This window comes from Pagrus major, chromosome 4 (assembly GCF_040436345.1).
Source record: "Pagrus major chromosome 4, Pma_NU_1.0".
In the NCBI taxonomy this organism is placed as follows: domain Eukaryota; kingdom Metazoa; phylum Chordata; class Actinopteri; order Spariformes; family Sparidae; genus Pagrus; species Pagrus major.
This window is the reverse complement of record NC_133218.1, coordinates 11,854,888-11,867,485: the sequence shown is the minus strand read 5'-3', so window position 1 is coordinate 11,867,485 and position 12,598 is coordinate 11,854,888. Positions and strand designations below refer to the sequence as shown.

General features: G+C 37.5%; 1 protein-coding gene across 1 annotated transcript in view; it reads right to left on the bottom strand.

Annotated features, from left to right (window-relative positions):
* LOC140995186 (neural-cadherin) overlaps positions 1 to 12,598 on the bottom strand; it is a 327,710-nt gene that overhangs the window by 227,764 nt on the left and 87,348 nt on the right. The window contains exons 2-3 of the mRNA XM_073465143.1: positions 3,078 to 3,275; positions 793 to 1,018 (exon numbers count right to left, since the gene is read on the bottom strand). Coding sequence (XP_073321244.1) covers positions 793 to 1,018; positions 3,078 to 3,275 — 424 coding nt within the window. The remainder of the gene's footprint in view (positions 1 to 792; positions 1,019 to 3,077; positions 3,276 to 12,598) is intronic.

Here is a 12,598-nt window from a genome sequence, read left to right as displayed (position 1 = left end):
AAAAATAAACTTCAATCATTTTTTCTGCTAATTTTAATTACAAGTTGTTTGGAATTAATCAAAAAATGAATGACACACTATTAACTTGTCACAGTTACACTGACAAACAATAAAGGATGGAAATATCGCTACAAGCTTGAGGAGCAACGCAAATTCAAGTAGAGGTTATTTATTAGACATACTATCTTGCACTTACAAAGTTTCCTGATGAAATCAACTTAAACAACACACTGAAATATTCACTTTATGGGTTTGCCAAATGTGTCAGTCGAATAAAACAAACCGCAGGCGGAAAACGAGAACAATCCAAGGACACCAGTCATAGCTAACACTTTAGTCGGACCTAAGGGTGTGTGTTTGTGTGTGTGTCAGCGTGCATCTGTGCATCTGTGTCTCTGTATGTGAGTAAATAAATACTTGAAGGCAGTGCCTTTCCTCTTGTGCTACATATCATACATGCTCAAGGCTAAAAGTGTCATGCTTATAATATGGAAATCTATTTAGCAGGCTGTAAAACACAGATGTGTGAGCAAAGCCTTAGAAAGAAAAACATATGTGTCTACATGAAATGTCTTTGATGAATTTATCTTTTCAAACACAGGCAAAGTAAAATTAATGTTCATCTAATGTCAAAGACAAATGTATGTGTGAACAAGTGTGTGAATAAGTGAAAGGTAAAAAAAAAAGTCATTGTGTATTACAAGCCAAATAGACTGTATATACTCTGGAGATAATTCTGAAGATAGGACAAGGCTTTTTTATCTTTCCCTGTGTGCGTATGTGTAAACTCACGGCTGTCCTTCAGGGGTGTTTTCTGGTATGGCAATGGTGAAGGAAGCGTTGGTGAACTGTGGTGGCCGGGCTCCAGCCACCACGGAGACGACAGCAGGGGCGCTGCGGCTGCCCAGCCGGTCGGCAGCCACCACTGTCAACAGGTACTCCCTGTCCTGTTGCAGGGGAAGGCCTGTAGTTCGTACCTGGCCGCTCTTCCTGTCCACTTCAAAACGACCATCACCACCTGCAGATAATAGCAATATGTTTGCCGTTTGGAGCAACACTTTTTATTGAGAGGCCATAATCTGCATGGGTCTTATGCATCAATCCTCGCAGGTAAAAACATTTTGGATTTGTAGACTATGATATGAATGAGCAATTTATCAATGTCAAGGTATCTAAATAAAAACAATACACAGATGATAGTAGAACATAAAATTACCTAAACGTAAATTCAGGTACAAAATGATCTTTAATGTATAATAGATGACCCAAAATGTTGACGAGGCAAATGATACATTAAGAAGTAATTTGAAAGAAACACTAAGAGCACTGAAAGGTAAGAAGTGATGTTTTTAGGTTGCTGTAGATGTAGTTCAATCGCAGATATTAGTAAAAAAGCAGTAAGAGTTTTTCTTTCTAGCATAACAAGCAGATAAACTACAAAGATGAAAAGGATTTTGTTGTAATCAGTTCAACTGTCTTGATCTTGTCTTTGATCCTGTTCTTCAGGACTTCTTTCTGTAGTTTCATGTTGAGAAGTCTTTCGGCATTAAATAAAAGATTAGTGACACACAAAACTACCTCTGGACACATGACAATCTCCTTAGGTCACAGCTCAGAGTTAACCAGAGCAAAGGACTGCAAGGCAAAAGGGTGCGGAAACACTGTTGCATTCAAGAGCTGTCAAAATATATTGCAAATGCATGCTAAACATGTGCCAATAAAGTGATAAATATAACTGGACAGTCAGTATTCCAAGTTGCTGAGATGTGAAATGCAGAGAGACTGGAAATGGGATGTTAACATCTGTGAGTCCTATGTACATAACAGGGTATGATAAAGCTTTCACCCAAACTACACTGCATTTACAAAGTAACATCATACTACGAGTACTTCTATCACACAATCCTGCATTCACAAAATAATTGAACTGACATCAATTCAAACAACTGAAAATCTATAATCCCACACACACCAGAATACGATTGACACAATTTATTAACAGTTACATTAACAACAAGAAGGAGCTAACTTTGCCTTTTGCATATGGCTTCATCAGATTTGCTCCTGATCTACTGTGATTGGCCCTGTACTGGCTGCACCCAGAAGAGAAGCACTGCTGTGCATGGGGTATTGCCGTTTTTTTGGATAACAGCTGAAAAGTTTAGTCTCGAAAAACTATAATCAATGTTTGTTTTCCTTGTAGGCTAATTTCTAATGTCAATTCATTCTCTGTCACCCCCATGGGGAAAAGTGGAAGACCTTCTGCCAATGGGCAGTTGTATCACAGATTCCAAAATGTGCAGACAAAATTATTACATTATACTATATTATACATATTACAATAAGAAAAGCAATTATTTTGCAATGTGGAGAAATTAACCCTTGAATGGTGTTCGGGTCTGTGGGACCCGTTTTCATTTTTTGTCAAAAGAAAAATGATACGATTCATTATTTTTTCAAACTCATTGGCCTTGGCTCATTTTCTGTGAAGAACATATATCAGTACACATTTTCAATGACCACACACTGTACACCCCCCCACCCCCCCTGCCCCTAAGGGCAAATATTAACCATATATGCTGTTTATATTGCTTGTAATTGGGATGAAGTAAACTGTTGAGTATTTTAACATAAAATTGTTTGATTGTGTTGAATAAAAAACCCAAAAATGCAGCGGGTCCACCAGACCCACGAACACTGGCTGAATAACAAAAATATGGGGTTAAGGAGGTTAATTACATTATATTGGAAAATAACTACAATTTAGTACTTACAGTAATGTTACTAGTAAACTCTAAACCTTTCATGTCATAATGTTTGTCTATGGATGCAAAACCCAGAAGTGGTGCTGTTCACAGGTTAAATATTCTTTGTCAATGACTATTCGGTTGCAAACATCTTTACCTGTTATAGCAGAAAAAAAACTGACATGCCAGTGAACCAGCATGCTCCGACCAGGATCTTGTCCCTCACCAACCTACCCTTACCTTGAGGTAAACAGTCAGAATTTTTTTTTTTTTGGAAACAAAATGTTGAACGAGAGGACATGCAGGAGAACAGAAGAAGAAATAACATACCATCAGAAAGGAAGTACTCAACTTCACCATTGTTGCCTTCATCCCCGTCCTGTGCGTGGAGCTTGTAGACCAGTGAGCCCGCAGAGGCATCAGGGGAAACCACAGCAAGGTAGGGAGCAGGAACCATGCTCCATTCAGGGACATTGTCATTTACATCAGTCACAGTCAACTCCACTCTGACCAAGTACCACTCTGGACCTGAAAAGGGATTAAAAAAAAGAAAGAAAAAAATGGGATTTTAGAGAAGGTCAGATAGGGTTGGGAAATGTCTGATACGGTTGTCAAACAATGATTTAACATTTGTGGAAATAAATATTTTTTTTTGTTTTCTGGGAATAATATTAAACCATTGTAATACACCTAGTATTGGTAAAAAAAAAAAAGACTTTTTGAGTATATAATTTATAAACAGTTCTCCAATTATTTTATACCAAATTATTAAATTGGGTAAGCTTGGTTGGGTAAGCTTGGTTGAAACAACAATTCTCTGCCATAGTCAAGATGACATGCGAAAAAAAATGTTCACTTTTTCATAAAAGCATGAAAGTTGGTACACTTGTACAGTTTGGGGCTCTGAACATGTTCAGAGATGGAGCCATCGCAAAAACGGCACGCGGCGGCCATTTTACTTTGTGCCATAACTGAATTATGTATTTTGCATCATATCTCCTGAACCAAACATGATATCATAGAAAAGGTGACGTCTAACCCCCCTTTTATGAAAAAGTGAACGATTCACCTCAGATTTGTTGCATATCATCCAGACTTCCAGCCAAATACACTCCCTTAAGCAGATACATTAGCCACATTTGGTAACAAAGCAAATGTTAGGCTCTAGCATAGTTTACAGAAACATACAAAAAAAAGCTATATTCTATCTTTGTTCAGTTCAGTATTGTTTGTTTCTTTTGATTTATACAAGAAAAAACTTTTTAAAAAGTACAATATACAACATTCAGCCTCACTAGATGTCAGGAAACAATGAAATTTTGCTATGTTACGATATAGTGGAGTGGTAGGTCTAACATGCTGGTGCTGAACTGCGACCACTAGTGGTGCTCAATTTGGCATTTAGGACCGTTGAGCACGCTTGTCAAAAACAGACACACTGAAGGACTTGGTGAGTGGCTGTGGTCCCTAGTAGCCAGTACAGACCATCTGAGAACGCAATACTGCCCACTGCCCAAATTAATAAATAAATGTAAAGTAATTACAATGAAAACTTCTGCTGGAGGATTCAGGTTTTGTGGAACAAATACAAGTTAAAGAATAGCAATTAGGTGTTATGCAAATAAAAAAAACAGCAAGAATCTCCTATTTCTGCAATTCAAATTCTTTGCTAAGATTTGTTTGGTTTTCCCCAAAAAATGTTCAATTAGAATTAGCAGGTGGTAACAATGCCAAAGTCATCTAGTATTTTTCTTCTGAATATTCGGATGTTACTATTCAACTGTAATCTCACTCCCATCTTTCCTGAATGTCTCACATGGACAAGGGAAATATGTCCAAGATACTTAGGAGGCGATCTCTGAATCTCAACTAGTAATTATAATCAGTGCTGTGTTATTTGCACCCGTAGTAAACAGCAATCATATCAACACTGGCAAAAATCATAAAAATCAAAAAAGGTCCCACACACACACACACACACAAAGAAGATGCTGCACAGCAGTGTTTGCTGGTCACAGCAGGGGAGCAGAGGAGTAATGTCAGGGCTGGAGCCAGAGGATTGCTCTCAGCTGGGTCACTTTTGGTAGATTGGCAGAATAGTTGTTTAAAAAAATGGTATAACTGTATTGTCCTATGTTTATTTACAGTTGGCTGAATATCAAGTCCAGATGATAAATTTGCTCTTTACATTTTACATTCTCTGTCATTACAAATGTAAGTAGTAAGACAAGAAGATGCATTTGTGTGAATGACTGTACAGTAAATGTTGAAAGGATGGAAGGTGGATAGCAAGAGGAGAGCAGGAAAAAATTAAGTATTTTCAGAATAAGTGGGTGCAATCAAGTAATATAGAGCACAGCAAGACAAATGAGTTAAGTGACTAGTTGTTAGTTAAATGTTGCATCAACAGGACTAAGAGTGAAATGCAGAGGATGAGAAATGACCCTGAGGTTGTTATAGAAACCGCAGGACAACGAAGAGTGGAAGATGGAAGAATTAAGCAGAGAAAGAAAAATGAAAACAATGAGCAAGCAATTGCATAAATCAATGGCATTAGGGAAGAAAAGGAGGAAGCGAACGTTGCAAAGAAAAACATAAGCAGACATCAAAAGAAAACAGAAGAGCAAAATTAACCATCCGCATCTTACAAAAAATATAGCACTGCACTTGACTGTGGAGTTCAACCAATGTATTTGTTGATGATCTCCCTGTCTTCCTCCCTCTTTCCCTGTAGTCGTAACAGACTCAGAATTAATTGGCAAAAGGACAAAGCAGCTTTGGGAAAGAAGGGACGGCATTACCCAGATAATAAATCACTGGGCTAATATACAGAGCACTATGCCAAAATGCATCTTACACACACACACACACACACACACACACACCTTTCACTAATAACAATCATCAGTGGATTAGTGGCTAATGAAGGACTATAGGGAGATGTAGCTCGGTGCTATTACCATCCCTCACACTAATGCATCTCACTGGATCTATTGATATGTTGCAATCCCTAGAAACAGTGGGACCCACAATTACTAATAGTGCTATAGATGCTTTTCTGTGCCCACCAACCTCATTTTCTCCAATAGGTTGTGAGTCCAAGCATTGCGACAAGTTCAATTTCGCATAGCACCATCTTGTTATCTTGTTCTCAGAGTACATACAGTATGTGTAGAGTCATGAGCCCTTATGCACAAACCCGTCAGATGAAAAATAGAAGTTGTGTTTGCTGTGTTTTGTTCATGTTAATGGATTTTTGTTATGAACACAATAGGGTTGGGCGACTGGACGAATATATCATCTATCGGCGATGGCTCAAACCATCGCCATTTGGTTTGTCGGAGCCGATATTTTGGTCGATTTTCTTACATTTTATTTTGCAAAATTCATGGTGCACCTCCGTGAAAATTTTACTCAATAAATAATACACCTGTAAGTGTCAAAAATCAGAACAGGCAAAATTTCTTACTGTGATTAGAAAGGGGAGGAGGAGCAGAACTAAACAGTGCAAAGAAATGCCAGCAGACCGCCTCGGGAGCGGGGCTCTGTACACAAGTTACTGGAACAAGTTGACGAACAGTGCAGCTCTGCCACTCACGCTGAAGAGTCGCAAATAAATTTAACCTTTATGCAAGTTCAAAAACTGTTTTTGTTTTTAATTTTGTATCCATATTCCTCAGGCACAAATCCATTTGAAGTGCTTGTCTGGTGAAAAAAAAAAAATAAAAAATTTATTGGCATGAAAGTTTTACCACAATGTTGCCAAAGCATCAAAACACAACTCAACTCAATCTCTCTCTCTCTCTCTCTCTCTCTCTCTCTGTGTGTGTCGGTCATTCCCTGTCTCTCAGGTTTCGGCATGTTGACACATATTGGGGAGCAAGATATGCCCTGTCTCCTTCTCCCAGGAGTATTTTTAATTTTGATATGTCATTTAGCTCTTTAAAGTCTGAGATTACCGAATTGAATTTATTAAAATAAATGTTCCTGGTTTCGTTGAATGCTTTACATTGTAGGAGAAAGTGCATCTCTGTCTCAACCTCACCTGTTGAGCAGTGACCACATGTTCTGTTTTCTTTTGGTTGCCATGATTGTTTGTGTCTTCCTGTTTGGATTGTCAGTTTGTGGTCACTGAGCCTGTACTTGGTGAGCATCTGTCTCTGTTTTCTATCTCTGACAGTAGAGAGATATTCTGCTAATTCATAATCTCTTTTTAGGGCTAGATAACATTCTAATCTACTTTGGCTTTTAGTTTCTTCTTTCCAATGTTCCAGGTAGGTTTCTTTACATTGTGTTATAATTTGCTTTACTCTGATTGGTGTTTGGAGAGCAGTGTTGTTGTGAGGCTGGTCAGACTGTGTCTGAGAGGGGGCAATTAGCCTCAGTACCAACTGACATAGGGGACTCTTTTCTGGGCTCAGCTCTTGAGTTTGGGGGGCTTTGGAGTGGAGGGTGTCTCGGGGGCTGGATTTCAGGTGGTTAAAAAAGTTGAGCGTTCTCTTTTGAATGTTAATTATCAGTGGGTATCTGCCTAATTCTGCTCTACATGCATTTGTTGGTGTGTTTCTGTGTACGTGTAAAATGTGTGGTGACGACTGAGTGGACCCCATACTTCACTACCGTACAGCATTCTCTCTCTCTCTCTCTCTCTCTCTCTCTCTCTCTATATATATATATATATATATATATATATATATATATATATATATATATATACATACATACATACATATATATACACATATATATATCCACTTATCTTTCTGTAAACATGAATAAATTAATAAACAATGAATATAAAAACCATCATAATCCCCTAGTGAATTTTAAAGCCCTTCTGCATCCCTGTACCTTGTGAAACTCATGTTTTAGTATATTTTTTTAAACCGGTTTGTTTTTGTACATTGCTTCAACTCCACATTCAAACTGTTCCATAGTTTTACAACAAGAGTTGATACAGAAAAACTTTTGAGAGTTGTGTGTACAGCTAGAATTTTTAGATTTAGTTTTACCCTGAGATCATAACCCCCCTCTCTATCAAAGAATGGTTTTTGAATATTTCCCAGTAGTAGGTTGTTTTTTTTGCCCTGTACAGTATTTGTGTTTGAAATTCAACAAGATCACTGCATTTTAATGTTTTTGATGTTAAGAATAATGAGTTAGTGTGTTCCCAATATCCAACATTATGAACTCCTTATGGCTCTTTTATGCAGTATAGAGAGTGATTGCAGTGAACTTTTGTGTTGCTCCAAACCTCCACACAATAACTTAAATACGGTAAAACCAGTGACCAGTAGAGTATATGGAGAGATTTGTGATCCAGAACATGGTTGGCTTCACTCAGTGCTGAAATGCTTCTCAACAGTTTGGATTGTAGATGATATAGGTGAGCTTTCCAGCTGATTCTGTCACCCCAAGGAATTTGTAGTCATTAACTCTTTCTATGATGACACCATCTATTTATATCTGTACTTGAGTATTTGCTTTATAATTACCAAAATAAATGATTTTGGTTTTATTCAAATTTGATGATAATGTTTTTTCTATCAAACCACTTTTTTTAATTTTCCCATTTCTGTAGTGATCACCTCTTATAACTGTTGTAGATTCGCACCTGAACAAAAAAATATGTGTATCATCAGCAAGTAATACCATCTTCAATATTTTGGATACTTTGGATGAGTCATTAGTGTACAAAATAAAAAGTTTGGGATCCAACACTGACCCCTGGGGGACGCCACAAGCAATGTCCAAACACGATGAAGAAAACTTTCCCAACTTTACAAATCGTTGCTGCCACTTAGATAACTTCTTACCCAATTTAATACTATGCCCCTGTAGGCATACCATTCCAGTTTATTAATCAGTATTTCACAATTGATTGTCAAATGTTTTTTTGAGGTCCAGAAATACCCCAACAGCATGTTCTTTATGATCTATGGAGTTTGTGATTTCCTCAAATTGATTCAGTTAATGCCAATGATGTTGAGTTGTTTGGCCTGAATCCGTATTGACTGTCGGTAAGTAATTTGTGTTTATCAAAAATTTTGTCCAGTCTGTCATTAAAAACCTTTTCCAGAATTTTGGAGAATTATGTAAGTAAAGAAACTGGTGTGTAATTTGTAAAGTGGTGTATGTTCTCAGTTTTGTACAGTCGTATGACTTTAGCTATTTTGATTTTGTTTTGATTTTGGAAATTCACAGGTTTGGAATGACAGGTTGCAGATGTTTGTTAGTGGTTTTGAAATCCCATCAATTGCCCTTTTCACTACTGTCATGTCTATTTCATTACAGTCTGTAGACACTCACAAAAAATTTATTTACCACTTCATCCATATTAAAGTTTTCATTATCATTATCAATAAAATACTGAGGATAACTTCTTTGTTTAGAACCATTTTTAATAATACTATATTCCATATTCCTTTAACATTATTTTTTATTATCATCATCTATTATTTCACTGTAGTAGTCCTTCCTACATCTCCTTATAATACTAGTTAACTTATTCTTATCTCTATATTTTTGTTTACCGCTATATTGTTTTATGGGACAATTTTTATCATACAATGATCTGAATATTCTTAAGATGTCACACCGCGGTGAGGTTGTCTCGTCTTGGGTTATTGTCTTGTCATTTCCTGTTTTATTTTGAAAATCTAACTCTCCTCTCGTTTCAGATCACTTGCCCTTCCTCTTGTGTCACCTGCCCGTCTCCCCTGATTCCTGATTGTGTCCACCTGTTCCCCATTACCCTCATGTGTTTAAAAGTCTGCGTTCCCCTTTGTCCTGTGCCAAAGTGTCTCGTCTCATGTCCGACCAGAGAAGCCAAATCCACAGTCCTGATCTAAGCCACAGTGTGTTCGTGAGTTTTTGTTGTCTACCTCGAAAGAGTGATTTTCTGTTAATTTTCTTAGCCTATCCTTTGTTTCATAGTCATTAGTTTAGTCCTTTTGTCAGCCTCCCTTGGGAGAGATTTTCTGTTTCTTGTTATAATATAGTTAATGTTTTGAAGCCCGTTGATTTCCTCCTTAAGAGCGATTTTGATTTTGATATAGTGATACTTTTCTATAGATAGTTTCCTCCCTAGGAGTGATTTTTTGTTTTCTTTTGTTTTAGCCTAGTTCTCTCTTCAGAGAGATTCTTAAGCCTAGTTCTCTCTTCTGAGAGGTTCTTTAAGAGTAACTTTCACAGTCCTTTTGTTTTGAAATCACTCTATCGAGAGAATTGTTGAAACACAATAAAAACAGCTCACTGACACCTCAGCAATTGAGTCCTGTTTTGAGTCTCGGCCTGACATAAGAATGTTTCATATGCAGTGTCAATATCCTTTTCCTTATATAATATTTCCCAATTTTGTGCCAGTAAATCTTTTAGTGCGTTCATTAATTCCTCCGTCCTCATTCGTCCTGTATTCTGGTTTCTTGTCTGGGTGATTTTTTTTTTTTTTTTTTTTTTTTTTTTTTTTTTTTTTGTGTTCAATGTTATAGACTGTAAAAACTGGTAGATGGTCACTGATATCGTTGATTGTTTTCTATGCCATTAGTGAATATATTATCTATTAAAGTGGCACAGTGGGATGTTACTCTACTGGGTCTGGTCATTTTTGAAACATACTGTACATTGTCTTGATGAATTCTTCACTAATTTTGTGTTTATTAGGATTCAAAAGATCAATATTGAAATACCCACAAATGAAAAGTACTTTCCAACTTATTTTTAAAAACATTTCCTCCATCCAGTCCCTGAAAGATTCAATACTGGACCCTGGCGCCCTATATATACATAACTAATTATTACATTTTTGTTTTTCTCTATGCAGATTTCAATTGTTATTGTCAAGTGGCCCTTGTGAGGTTTAAACTGCAGCTTCCCCCACTTGAAAAGGCAGCTTGCTTCAGAAGATTGGACTGGAATTCACTCAATGACCAAGATTCAGCTTTCTTTCTTTTCTTTCTTTTATTTGAAAGTTGCCAAGGCCAATATCAGGTGAAAAACCTTAAACACAAACACAAATAGGAGGTCAAGAAAAATGTAACCCAAGAATCCATAATCAATCAACATAACCCAAAATCAACTACTTAATTTTTAAAGGTACTATAAATCAATCTTGAAAATAAGTGGAAACTACCCATACTTAAACCCCCAAAATGAATTAAATACATTTTAAAGCACTATCTAATGATGATTTTAACCTTACCAACTTTGTCAGCTTTTAACTCCCGTAAATACACACATCATTCTTTATCAAATTACTTTTAGCTTGAATACTTTTTAAAAAATACACCACCTTATTAACTGTGCTCCCAACCCACATGATATTAACTATATAAAATTTTAACCTGAATTTCATCACATAATTAGTTCACAGCCCACAACCCCAATGCAAGCAGCACGGACACATAACTGACATCCTTCTTCCTTCCTTGAACCAAGCTTTAGTCCCACAGTCTCCTTTGTCACCAGATGAAATTTCTTAGTCCACAAAACATTTCTGGAGCTTAACAGCTAAAAAGCATTGCAGGATTCTCTGAAATGGCTCCATACAGCTCACCTGACACAATTCAAGTCTCCTGGAGTATCACACACTTTTTACACTTTTTAGCCTAGCAGCAACAGTGAAGATTTTGTCTTTAAAAAAAGCTGTAAATAACATCTTTTCAAATCAATTTGAAATTGCCAACGCTTCCAGAAACTTGGAGTACACCATTTACTTCAGTTGTTAATGAGATGCTACAGGCTATTTTGCTGTGAAGCTCCAGAAATGTTTTGTGGACTACAAAAATTCACCCGACCTTCCATTTGCCGGAGGGTGAGTAGATAATGGCTGTGTCCAAATTCAGGGGCTGCAGCCCACGAAGGGCGCATTTGAAGGCCAATTACGTCACAACGCTGCGCGAAGGCTGTCCAAATTCGAAGGCTGCTCCACATGCAGCCCACAAATGCAGCCTTCCCCACCCTCGTTTAGGAGGACGCACCGCTACTATCCTTCGCGGCCTCACATATCCCAAGATCCTTTGCGCACCGCTGCTCAGTCCCGAAACAGAAGAGGAAGCAAGAGAAAATGGCTACATCAAGTGGCGCAGACATGACATTTAAATTTAAGTAATGGGTTTATACTCGGTTTTTACTCATTTGAACATCCAACGCCAGATATGTTAAACTTCAAGGGACTATAAAACCTCCAAAGTTTAACTTTCAGTTAAAATACGTGACGCTGGTACTGCTGTGGTAAATATAGTTGTTATTCACCAATGGGTTAATGTTTATTTTGTAATGTTGATAATTCAATTTAGATTTGACACATTGTTCACACATAAATACATGTACACGTTTCATAGATTTGAACCAAAATAGACTTTAATGCATGAACACCTGGTGACGCAACCAGGAAATACTCCGAAGGCTGGACCGTCCCATTTAACAACGGTGGACGCGGCCTTCAAGGTCTCTCCGAAGGACCCGGCCTCCGTGGGCCGCAAAGGCCGCGTCCTTGAAGGCTGCAGCCCCTGAATTTGGACACAGCCAATGACTGAATTTTCATTTTTGGCTAAATTTGTATGCTTTAAGGTCACATACTGGCAAGATCTGATGCTGCCAAATGTCTACTTTCACCGACACTCATGGTGTTGTCCTAATGATGAACAATGAGCAATAAGTGCAGATCTTCGGCACATCATCATCATATTAAGGACACATAGTAAATCAAGGAAACCTCAGCAAGCTCTTACAACAAACATGACACAGACACAAGCACACTATACAAGGACAAATACTTTCCAACTGCTTCTATTATCTCTGCCATGTAAGAACACAATTATGAGTCATGTGATGCAGTTAAAGTGCAAAGG